At 34.6% G+C, this 12390-nt stretch overlaps 1 protein-coding gene across 5 annotated transcripts in view; it reads right to left on the bottom strand.

Moving 5' to 3' along the window:
- LOC125682467 (stimulated by retinoic acid gene 6 protein-like) overlaps nucleotides 1-12390 on the bottom strand; it is a 61519-nt gene that overhangs the window by 20735 nt on the left and 28394 nt on the right. For all 5 annotated transcript variants that reach the window (XM_056159585.1, XM_048923097.2, XM_048923068.2 and 2 more), the window contains exons 4-9: nucleotides 3649-3779; nucleotides 2748-2868; nucleotides 2426-2474; nucleotides 1507-1605; nucleotides 1332-1423; nucleotides 51-180 (exon numbers count right to left, since the gene is read on the bottom strand). In XM_056159585.1, coding sequence (XP_056015560.1) covers nucleotides 51-180; nucleotides 1332-1423; nucleotides 1507-1605; nucleotides 2426-2474; nucleotides 2748-2868; nucleotides 3649-3779 — 622 coding nt within the window. The remainder of the gene's footprint in view (nucleotides 1-50; nucleotides 181-1331; nucleotides 1424-1506; nucleotides 1606-2425; nucleotides 2475-2747; nucleotides 2869-3648; nucleotides 3780-12390) is intronic.

Below are 12390 nucleotides of genomic sequence, written 5' to 3'. Positions count from 1 at the left end.
GAATGGTACTTTAATCATTGAAACAAAAAAAATCATATTTAAACCATTACATAATAAAAGATCATGAAGACGATGGTGTTGATCACTAGGGTCCTTGTGGTGCACCTGTACAGACTTTTGTGAAGACAGCATAACTTCGCTTCATGAACAGCTCTCTCTGTGTTCTTTATTATCTTCTCTCTAAGATCATTGAAATTGTTTATATTTCGTCAATATATGATAGGTACTTCTTTATACTGTTCTCCGGGTAAAATTTTAACAAAAAGACGGTGGTATCATTTTCATAAGATTTCCCTATGTTTAATTTAATATCCAAGTATGAGGCAGATGTGGAAGACTCCGCAGTGTCTTTTATTTTGAGTTCACTGGGATATCTAGAATCGACATATGAATGAAAATGATTATTGTTAAAATAAGACATCGTCGATGTATTCAAATTTCGAGTTCAACACCACAAGAGGTTTTGTTCTTCTAATGTAGAAGCTTTTGAATAAATTCTGCCTCGTAAGAATATAAAAACAGGTCAGCTAATACAGCACAATTTGTGTCCATGGGAATTCCAAACGATTGTTGGAAGACTTGATCACCAAAGACTACGAAGATATTATCTATGGGGAACTCCAGCATCATTTTCAATATCAGCTTCAGAGTGTTTGTTCTTAGAATCTGGGTGGTATTTAACAACGTAATTCTTGGAGTGACTGATCACTGGATATGAATATTTCCATGTTCAATTATTGTTGAATAATGAATGAGGCAATTTCATTGGGCGCTCATGGAAAACCCTAAGCAAATTTGTCCAATTAAAGAGACGCTTTCAGTCCAATTTCGGTATACAATTGCTGTGATAGCAAAGTTAAGTTAGTGTTACCTTTAAAAACAGAAGAGTTCCATTACTATAACGATTACTTTGATTGGACGATATTTTAAAATATTTATTTATGAGAACGAGCGAGTAGGAATGAATGGACCCACGGGTGATAGAGAGAGGAAGGAAGCGTAATCAACCGTGGGTTTCCGACTATGATAGCAATCATGAGGAAATAGTTATAGTCATGTCAATTGGCAAAGATATCGAAGGCAAAGACATTTGAAATACAAATATGAATGTACAAATAAAAACAGTTTGTAAAGTGATCTCAACCAAAACACTTGTAAAATCCTACTAATATCAAAAGGTGTGTTTTAAGAAGGGATTTTATAATCATTGATACATGCTTTGTGATTCTTGTTTTTTTAGAGGGAGGATTTAAAAAAAAATTAATGTACTTATTACACTAATCAATGGTTGTCAATCTGTTACACGTAAAGAATCTCATAAAGTGCTATACTTGATGTTTTCCGATGTACTTGTAGAGACAGGTGTTTGGAGCAATTCCATCACATGCATCATCTGATCGATTTTGACTAAAGGCTCCTTGCTCTAAAATAAATGGAATCTAATTATGTTCGAAGTACAATTATAGATAAAGCAGTCTACATACTTGAATTGACAAATTGACTTACATTAACTGATTTCTTGAACAGGGCTGTCACACAGCGATAAATGAACAGAATCAGTAGATATGCTTCAGAGATTATTGTGATGAATTTAATGGACCACAGCTGAAACCAGTGTGAAGACAATGCCTACTATAATAGTATATAATATAATATAATATATATAATATTGGTAAACTATTCAAAATGCTATACCCAAATTCAATAAGATGTTCTATGAAAGGAAAATACCAAATTGTAATTTTTCACTACGAAGAAATTTTACACGTGTCTGAATTTTTCCCACTTAAATGAGTGGTTTAAAATTAAACAAACATGTGGTATGAACTTCTAGGAACAGATTTGGGGTGGAGTGGTGTGGCGTTACACGTAAATTGGATTCCGACGATTACTTAACATAATCGGTGTATATTTTGTGTAGTACATGCAGCGATTAAAGTGTCCAGGGGTAGGAAAGTGCTAGACTAAGTACATACATGTACCTAGTACTCTTATTTACACAGACGTCTTGTCTGAAACACGGTGAAGAATATCAACACTTTCTAATTGTGGTAAATTGAAACCAAGCACACAATAGTAACGTGTGTAGAAGTATTGATTTCATCAAATTTCCAAAAAAAGTACACATCAATAAAAAAAACTGTAAAGATACACTAAGGATGATACTTTACGTACATGTATTTATTATCTACTGTGGTGTCATCATTTTTCGTTGAATACAAATTTTCAGCGTCTTTTTGATATTGCAAAGTAATGAAATGCACAGATTTTATACATAGAGTAATTTTCCACGACATTGCGTATCAGTAAAATTATTTTTGATAAATCGACGAAATTTGATGACGACAAAAACTGTTTGATGATACATCGAAAGAAATATCTAGCTCAATCGGGTAAGTGACGTTGTGTGTATGTATATGCTTACCCAGGTCTCTGTGGTACAGACATAAAATCGTCCAATGTCTACAAGTGACCTAAATAACAAAATTAATACAAGGTATTCTTATTGTTTGCAATATTTTGTACTTGTGATCCAATTCATGAAATCTTTATTACTAGTTAACTTTTGTCTTTCTAAATATGAATTTCAAAGGATTTGAAGATCAATTGATTGCATATTGTGTAACGTTCTTCTATAGAGGATTTGAAGAGATTTAATCGAATTTGTATAATTACGCAGCTTAAAATTAAAGTTACATATAAAACACTTGATTAGTTTTTTCTGAAAAATTAATATTTGTACTTACAAAAGCAGAATATAAAGAAATCCTATGATGGATCCAAATAATCTCGAGGAAGTGTTCAAGCTTGCAAAAATGGGGTAGAATGCGATGGACATCATGAAGCACGTTATGAACATGGAAAGAACTGTAAGATAGTGTGGCTGACATCAAAGACCATTCAAGTTAAAATCCCACACAAACGCTATATTGAAACCATATGCATTCTGCTTCATACTTAGATATTTTATTGAATGTAGACATCAACGGCAAACTGACTACTCAACTGTATGACAAACGGGATGATTTCAGCTTCTCCATCGTCAACATCACATATTTATGTAGCAATATTCCATTATCACCTGCGTATGGTGTTTATATCTCTCAACTGACTCGATACACAAGAGCTTGTTCTACGTATGGTCAGTTTTAAAATCGAGGCAAGCTAATGACAAACAAGTTGATGGTACAGGGGTTTCAACAGTCTCGTTGAAGTCAGCATTTCGCAAATTGTATGGTCGTTATAACGATCTAGTTCGTCAATACAACCTATCATTGGGTCAAATGCTGTCTGACGTGTTTCATACCGATTGTCAGGCCGTTCTTGACACACTGATTTTGACTACGGACAATTCCGTTTACCTGATCAGGATATAGGGCTCACGGCGGGTGTGAGCGGTCGACAGGGGATGCTTACTCCTCTTAGGCACCTGATCCCACCCCTGGTGGGTCCAGGGGTCAATGTTTGCCCAACTATCTATTTTGTATTGCTTATAGGAGTTATGAGATTGATCACTGTTCGTTATCTTCGCCTTTCATGCAAATAAGTTTCAATTGCAAATGTACAAGTTATGACTGAGAATTTTCCGCTTTCATCTTTCATTCATCAATGCGTTTAGGTGTAATAGTAATAACATGTAAATCTTACATGATAGCCATGGATGCTCAGTAATTCTCACAGGCCCAAAGAATAAGTAGATAATGATATGATCCAAAGTGCACCCAAACGCTGCTGCATTGGCGACTGAATTTGAGGTTCCGTCCAAGAAATTGATCGGTCTGCAAAGAATGATAACATGGAATTCTTTCTAACACTATATAGAATGGTTTATAATGACATTCCTTAATTCATAGTTTCTATATTTCATTTTGTTTTTCATTTTGAAATTCATTGTAATAAAATTAAAATTTTCGGAAATTTTATATAATCACCCTTCTGTATCAATGCCGTATTTTCAAAGAGCAAATTATAACAATATCCGAATTTTAACTAAATGATCTAACGGTAAATAAATGTAGATTCACGTTTGCTACATGTTATACCCATTCTCTTTCATTTTGGTAACGATGCATCAATTGATATCCATTCAAAAGCCTAGAATTGATGAAGCTGATCATGATCATTTAATGTTAAACTTCTCAGATATAAGTACAATTTCTTTGACATAGTAAATGGTATGGCTGATTTTCTTTATTTTGTGCGTGAATATCAAACTACTGTAAAATTGGTAATTTACGCTTGGATTAAGTAAGCGTTTTCCCACATATACATGTAGCACAGACCCTGAAGCGTACTACAACACCACGAAACGGTACGAAACGAGTCTTGCACGGAACGCTGAACGATCTACACGGAGCGATGAACGGTTTGCACGGAGCGATAAACGATTTGCACGAAACGCTGAACAGTTTGCACGGAACGCTGAGCGATTTACACGAAACGCTTCGCATGAAATCCTGACCACTTTGTATGCGTGGCTTGCACGCTTTGTGAACGGTCTGCATGAAACGGTAGGGATGGCCTGCACGCTTTGGTTTTCTTGGCATTATTTGGTTCATCCTGAGATTAGTTTAAACAAATAATAGTTTTAAGATAATGGCATTATTCTAGATATTAAACAAGGGGCCCATGGGCCACATCGCTCACCTGAGTCACCTTGGCCCATATCTGAAGACTTTCTATATATATTTGCATGTAAAACCTTAGTCCCTTTTGTGGCCCCAACCTACCCCTGGAGGCATGATTTTTACAAACTTGAATTTGCATTATGTCAGAAAGCTTTCATGTAAATGTCAACTTCTTTGGCCCAATGGTTCTTGAGAAGAAGATTTTTAAAGATTTTCCCTATATATTTGTATGTAAAACTTTCATCTCCAATTGTGACCCCAACCTACCCCGGGGCCCATACTTTTAACAAACTTGAATCTGCACTATCAGGAAGCTTTCATGTAAATATCAGCTCTTCTAGCTCATAGGCTCTTAAGAGAGAAGAAGATTTTTCCTATATATTTCTATGTAAAACTTTGATCCCCTATTGTGGCCCCAACCTAACCCCGGGGGACATGATTTGAACAAACTTAAATCTGCACTATGTTAGGCAGCTATCATGTAAATATCAACATTTCCCCTATATATTTGTATGCAAAACTTTGATCACCCCTTGTGGCCCCATCATACCCCCGGGGGCCATGATTTGAACAAACTTGAATCTCACTATGTCAGAAAGATTTCATGTAAATAGCTTTTCTGGCTCAGTGGTTCTTGAGAAGAAGATTTTTAAAGATTTTCCCTATATATTTGTATGTAAAACTTTGATCCCCTAATGTGGCCCCATCATACCCCTGGGGGTCATGATTTTAGCAATTTTGAATCTGCATTATGTCAGAAAGCTTTCATGTAAATCTCAGCTTTTCTGGCTCAGTGGTTCTTGAGAAGAAGATTTTTAAGACTTTTCCTCTATATTTGTATGTAAAACTTTGATCCCCTAATGTGGCCCCATCCAACCCCTGGGGGCCATCATTTGAACAAACATGAATCTGCACTATATCAGGAAGCTTTCATGTAAAAATCAGCTTTTCTGGCTCAGTGTTACTTGAGAAGATTTTTAAATAACCCCACTCTATTTTTGCCTTTTTTGATTATCTCCCCTTTGAAAGGAGCATCGCCCTTCATTTTAACAAACTTTAAAGCCCTTCACCCAAGGCTGATCTTGGCCAAGTTTGGTTGAAATTGGCCTAGTGGTTCTGGAGAAGAAGTCGAAAATGTAAAAAGTTAACAGACGGACAGACAGATGGACAACAGGCGATCAGAAAAGCTCACTTGAGCTTTCAGCTCAGGTGAGTTAAAAAGGTCGAGAAAAAATGATAATGATTCATGGTAAAATGATTGCTCATGTACGACGCGGTAAATTTCATTTTTACTTATTAAATCAATGACTTATGAACACGTTGGAATAAAAACAAATGAATATTTTTTTTAACTTCGGAAATGAAAAAAAAAAATATGCAAAAATTGTATCGTCGTGGAATATCGATTATTCAACTTTTATTGATTCATTGCTTTATTGAATTAATAGAAACTGAATATATGAAATGGTCGCATCTGGTTTGCTATTTTTGTACATTCATTCTGAGTGTCGTTAAAGAACACATTTGGGGGGGGGGGGGGGGGGGGGGGGGGGGGGGGGGGGGGGGGATGGATGTGAACGGTCCGCACGAAACGGTAGGCATGACCTGTACGCTTTGATTTTTTTCGGCATTACATTCTTTCTGGGGTTAGTTTAAACAAGAAATAGTCTCAATATAATGGTTCATTATGTAATATTCAAGATATTAAAAAGGGTTGAGAAAGAAATGATAATGATCCATTTTAAAATGACTGCTCATGTACGACGCGGTAGATTTCGTTTTTACTTATTAGCGTCTGTTTCGCTATTTTTGTACATTCAATTTAAATGCCGTTAAACACTTGTGCAATTTGTATTTTCCAGGCCTCTTCTCAAAGACAGATGTTGAATAAACCTAAACATATTTATATACGTGAATGACAACAGATACAATGATTAAACAACTTCTCGTCAGGTAAGACTGGAACATATTCTCGGGCGAGGGGAGATGCATCTAGACATCGTATTAACCAGTCGATAAACACCTTTCACCTTGGACAAGAAGGAAAAATATAAAACAAAAAGAAACAATCAAAATATGATTGAAATAGACTGAGAAATAAATCAAATATATAAATGAATAGATAAAATAAATCATGACTAACTACAGTAATGATCAACAGATTTTTTCAACATTGTATGTAAGTTTGCGATTGTTATATTAGCCTCAATTTTAAACCTATAGAAAACTGCATTCATTTTTGAGAAACAAAAAATTATAAATACCCCTTTTGTCATATTTCAATTGCCCCCGCCGATTTTCACACCTTCTGTACGAATGTTCATACATTCGTACTTTAATTCCCTCGTGTGAAGATTATGCAATTATATATACTAGAAATGCACAGTTATGTATAATACATTGAAATATACAGAACATAATATTACATCATGTCATACAACTGATAGAGTGAAGAACAAACAGAATACTAGATCATGTCATACAACTGATAGAGTGAAGAACAAACAGAATACTAGATCATGTCATACAACTGATAGAGTGAAGAAAAAACAGAATACTAGATCATGTCATACAACTGATAGAGTGAAGAACAAACAGAATACTAGATCATGTCATACAAATGATAGAGTGAAGAACAAACAGAATACTAGATCATGTCATACAACTGATAGAGTGAAGAACAAACAGAATACTAGATCATGTCATACAAATGATAGAGTGAAGAACAAACAGAATACTAGATCATGTCATACAACTGATAGAGTGAAGAACAAACAGAATACTAGATCATGTCATACAACTGACAGAGTGAGGAACAAACAGAATACTAGATCATGTCATACAAATGACAGAGTGAGGAACAAACAGAATACTAGATCATGTCATACAAATGATAGAGTGAAGAACAAACAGAATACTAGATCATGTCATACAACTGATAGAGTGAAGAACAAACAGAATACTAGATCATGTCATACAAATGACAGAGTGAGGAACAAACAGAATACTAGATCATGTCATACAAATGATAGAGTGAGGAACAAACAGAATACTAGATCATGTCATACAACTGATAGAGTGAGGAACAAACAGAATACTAGATCATGTCATACAACTGATAGAGTGAAGAACAAACAGAATACTAGATCATGTCATACAAATGACAGAGTGAGGAACAAACAGAATACTAGATCATGTCATACAACTGATAGAGTGAAGAACAAACAGAATACTAGATCATGTCATACAAATGACAGAGTGAGGAACAAACAGAATACTAGATCATGTCATACAAATGACAGAGTGAGGAACAAACAGAATACTAGATCATGTCATACAAATGGTAGAGTGAAGAACAAACAGAAGGAAGGAAAACAATGTAAAAAAAAAATGGAAAAAATATTCACAAATTTATGAAGTTATGGATTAAGTTTATAGTTTTGTTTTACATTCCTGACACTATCTAGCAGATATGAGAGCCCAGTTGTATCAGGTGGCTGCATTTCTTACATCGCGAAAATTAAAGAGTTGAAGAATACCGGGTATACAAGTTATACAAAGGTCGGTCTTCGCATTATGCAGACAGTTCCGATAAACAATTTTGAAGAAACGATTTTTTTTAATCAATAAGAGAAACTTGATCATACAAGTGTAACAAGACAAATGAATTATTCTTATATACCAAAAAAAAAAAAATAAAAAAAAATCTACCGACGGCACATATATACATGTCTCTGTACTTGCTAAAAACTACCAGGAGTGGTAAAATGGTATGGGATTTTACTCTGCATGGTGGTTTTATGATAAACTGTTTTCTTTTGCTTATTTGCAGATTGTCATTGTATAAAGCCCGTCTTAGAGACATTTTAAAATAATTGCACAAATTCCCAACAATGTCCACCTGTCCTGCATTTACATCCAATACCGAATTGACTTGCACGTTTTGCACGGTCTGTAAGTTTCTAAGGGCGTTGTTTGAACGATCATCATTTTTCTATGGGCGTGGCTTGATCATATGTTCGAAATGATTCTTCTACGAAACGCTGAACGGTCTGCAGGGAACGGTGAATGGTTTGCACGAAACGGTGAACAGTTTGCACGAAAACTCTGAACGGTCTGCACGGAACACTGAACGGTTTGCACGGAACGAAACGAAACGCTTTGGAGATGTAATAGCACGCTTCAGGGTCCGTATAACCCTAAAGCAATGACACAGGGGGGAGGGGTTGGTTGTTGTTGTCACATGTTTCGCATCACTGGGCATGCCAATATAATTGGAAACACAACGTATGCGGTTGCTATTTTCAGAGGCGGGAAATGCAAAGGTGCATAAACGTGATCAATCTCACAACTCCTATAAGCAATACAAAATAGATAGTTGGGCAAACACGGACTCCTGGACACACCAGAGGTGGGACCAGGTGCCTAGAAGGAGTAAGCATCCCCTTTCGACCGCTCATACCCGCCGTGAGCCCTATATCCATCTATCAATTATTCCACACTTATATATCACTTTATCTAATCAACACAATTACCCTGAGGCGCTTTACTTGTCAAACAAACTAAAACAAAGAACAATAAATACATAAAAGTGTACATGGAATAATACTAAACTAAGTTTAACATAGTAACTAAGGCAACACTATAAATGATTATTCAAGACATGCTAAACGATTATGAGAATGGGATTTTTATTTAACTATCTTTTTAAATTCTATCTTTACCTGTAAAACAACTGTTTACAATAAGACAGAATTACAAATTAAATGCAACTTTAAAAAGATTTGCTTTAAGTTTGTTTATAAAAACAGCGAACGAACTTTCGAATTGAAGATTGGGAGAGATTGACTTCATCATTAGGATTATGACATCAAAAAAGACCGTGACGCCACATCTATCCTTTTGCTCCAGCTACGATCGATATTACATTTAGTTATGATACATTTACTCTGGGTTTTCTCCTTAATATTGTTAGGAATTGAAACTGAATGCTATCTTCCCATATACAATGTAGTTTCATTTTTGCGGAAACATTTTAAAACAAATTATAGCAACTGGGACGCCACAATCAAAACGCGGCATTTTCAATATTATAGATTACGACGTCACAGTAGAAAACGTAGAGAAGCTATTTTGATTGGGTTTCGTTAAATGCTGAATTACAAAACAAAGTGCGCTCCATTCAATATGCCACTGTGAAGAAGAGACTTAGCCCCTTACATGGCAGAGAAATATGTGTTTCTTGTAAATTAGCAACATATAATCAATGTATTTTCTTTGTAAATTTGGTCTTATTTACCTATAATAAAGTATATATTTCCAAGGTTAGATTGTGAACTTCTGAAAAGGATATTCAAAACGTTGTTTTTTTGTTGCCTTGGTAACAAGAACTGATTAATAATGTGGAAATTCATTCCGATGGCTATATACTAAGTTTCATTTCCTATAGATATGAAATAAATGGTGATAATAAAATCAGATCAATGCTATCAAATGCATATATATATATATATATATATATATATATATATATGGAAAGTATTGTGGGAACACTATAAACAAATATATTGCAGAAATTATATAGTTACCAACTTGTGTATAGTGAAGATAACGAACAGTGACCAGTAAATGACCAGTATCTTTAAAAGTTACTGGTCATTTACTGGTCACTGTTCGTTTGTTGATTTATAGCGTGAATATGGGCTAAATGAAGTCAAATTACCATTCATTATAAGCTAATATGCTCACAAAATCACAAAAATAAGTTGAATTTAATGTTGGTCCAAAGTTCAAGGTCATTGACCCTTTATTTCGATGTCAATGTCATGATAAAATGTCAATACATTACTGAGATTCTAATGAAAACAGGTGGATCAAATTGTGTAAAGTTTTCATTGAAGCTGAGTACTTCTCTTTTTATTTACCACAATACAGAACGAAATAAAATGGAATACTTCATAACATTTTAAAGAAATTATTTACTCAAAACAAATAATTCACATATTCATGTGCAAGTAAAATGTTCGGAAGCATTGCTCACAACACAAATGCCTGTTACAACTACATTTTAGCAAATACACCCTCCTTTTTTCACTCTGCTTAGTACACCATTGATAAGTGGATGTTGACCGATCCTGACGAAATATTTTATGACACATTTTGACGATGTTTTAGTTTTCGTTTAAGGACTATAAGATGATATTCTATTTTAGATATATAAAAAGGAATACGTTCCTGTGTTATCAAGTCAATTAATTTTAAATTATATATATGTGGTGATTTGCTGATTTCATTACACGCGACATAAAATATATATGCAATATTACGATGATGAACTGTCACGTAAACCAATGAAACAATCGGCACTGTTTTCCAAAAGTGAACTTTTTTCATCAACTATATTACAAACAACTGTATGATCTTTTGTTATGTCAACTTTAATCTGATCTTATGACTTTTCACACAAGTATAACGCGAGGTTAAAAATATCGCAAAAATTCAATACAATTTGATTAACCTATTACGTACTCCATGACTTTAAAAACAAGAGGCCCGCATGCCTTATCGGTCACTTGAATACTAGTGAAAAACTACAAATACTTCCATGGGCTATGAAATCTAGAAAAAAAATTCCTGTTCTGAATATCTAAGCTAAATTCTAATGTTCAGCAACAGTATAAACAAGATGTGTTCTTAAAACTTCACTGCCCTCAAAAATGGATACAATGATGAAAGGCTTTAAATAATAGGCGTATTAACATTAAAATATCAAAAGATATGACTAATTTGGACTCATCTAAAGTCATAACCCTGGGTTATGAAATTCACCATTTTTTGTACATCTTTTTCTGCTATCTCTAAGTATGCATTTAGATTTTATACAGTATCAGCAAACTTACACATACATACTATATACTAAGTTTGGCCCCACCCTGGGGTCAGAACCCTTACTCTGGAGAAAATCAAATTTACAATTTTGGTAAAAAAAAAAACTACCTGCTCTATCCATTTAGCACTATATACCAAGTTTGGCTCCGCTCTGGGGTCAGAACCCCTACCCCGGGGATCATGAAATTTACAATCTCCGTCCCCCTTGTTCCAAATATGCTTCGTACCAAATATGAAAAGAATTGGAATGATAGTTATCAAGAAGAAGTTAAAAATGTTTATTGTTCACACATTTAATGACTGACCATTTTGGCCCCACCCTGATACCAAAACCCCTACCCCTGGGATCATCAAATTTACAATTTTGGTAAAGGACTACCTGCTCTTTTTAAATATCTATTTGGTGTCAATATAGTATCAACCACACTAAAGAAGATGTTATTTAAAGTGTTTTACACATAAACACTATATACCAAGTTTGGTCCCGTCCTGTGGTCAGAACCCCTACCCCGGCGATCATGAAATTTACAATTTTGGTAGAAACCTTCTTGCTCTCCATCACTATGTATTTAGTTTTTCTTACACATGTGCGGTTCTTGAAAAGAAGATTTTTGAAAATTGGTCAATTTTGGGCAGTTTTTGCCCCGACCCTAGGGCCCCAGGAATGCTGGAGTCCTGAAATTTATAATTTATGTCCCCTTTGTCCAATTGATGCTTCATACCAAATTTGAAAAGAATTGGACTTGTAGTTATTAAGGAGAAGTTAAATTTTAATCAGAATTTTTTTTCTTTCTTATTTGTTGATTTTTCACTATGATTTGAATGTTATAACCCTTATTTTTAGAGTTTAGATAAATCTTCCACATACTCTATC

Source organism: Ostrea edulis, chromosome 1 (genome assembly GCF_947568905.1).
Source record: "Ostrea edulis chromosome 1, xbOstEdul1.1, whole genome shotgun sequence".
NCBI lineage: Eukaryota > Metazoa > Mollusca > Bivalvia > Ostreida > Ostreidae > Ostrea > Ostrea edulis.
The sequence above is the reverse complement of the archived record's forward strand: the minus strand, read 5'-3'. Positions and strand labels throughout refer to the sequence as shown.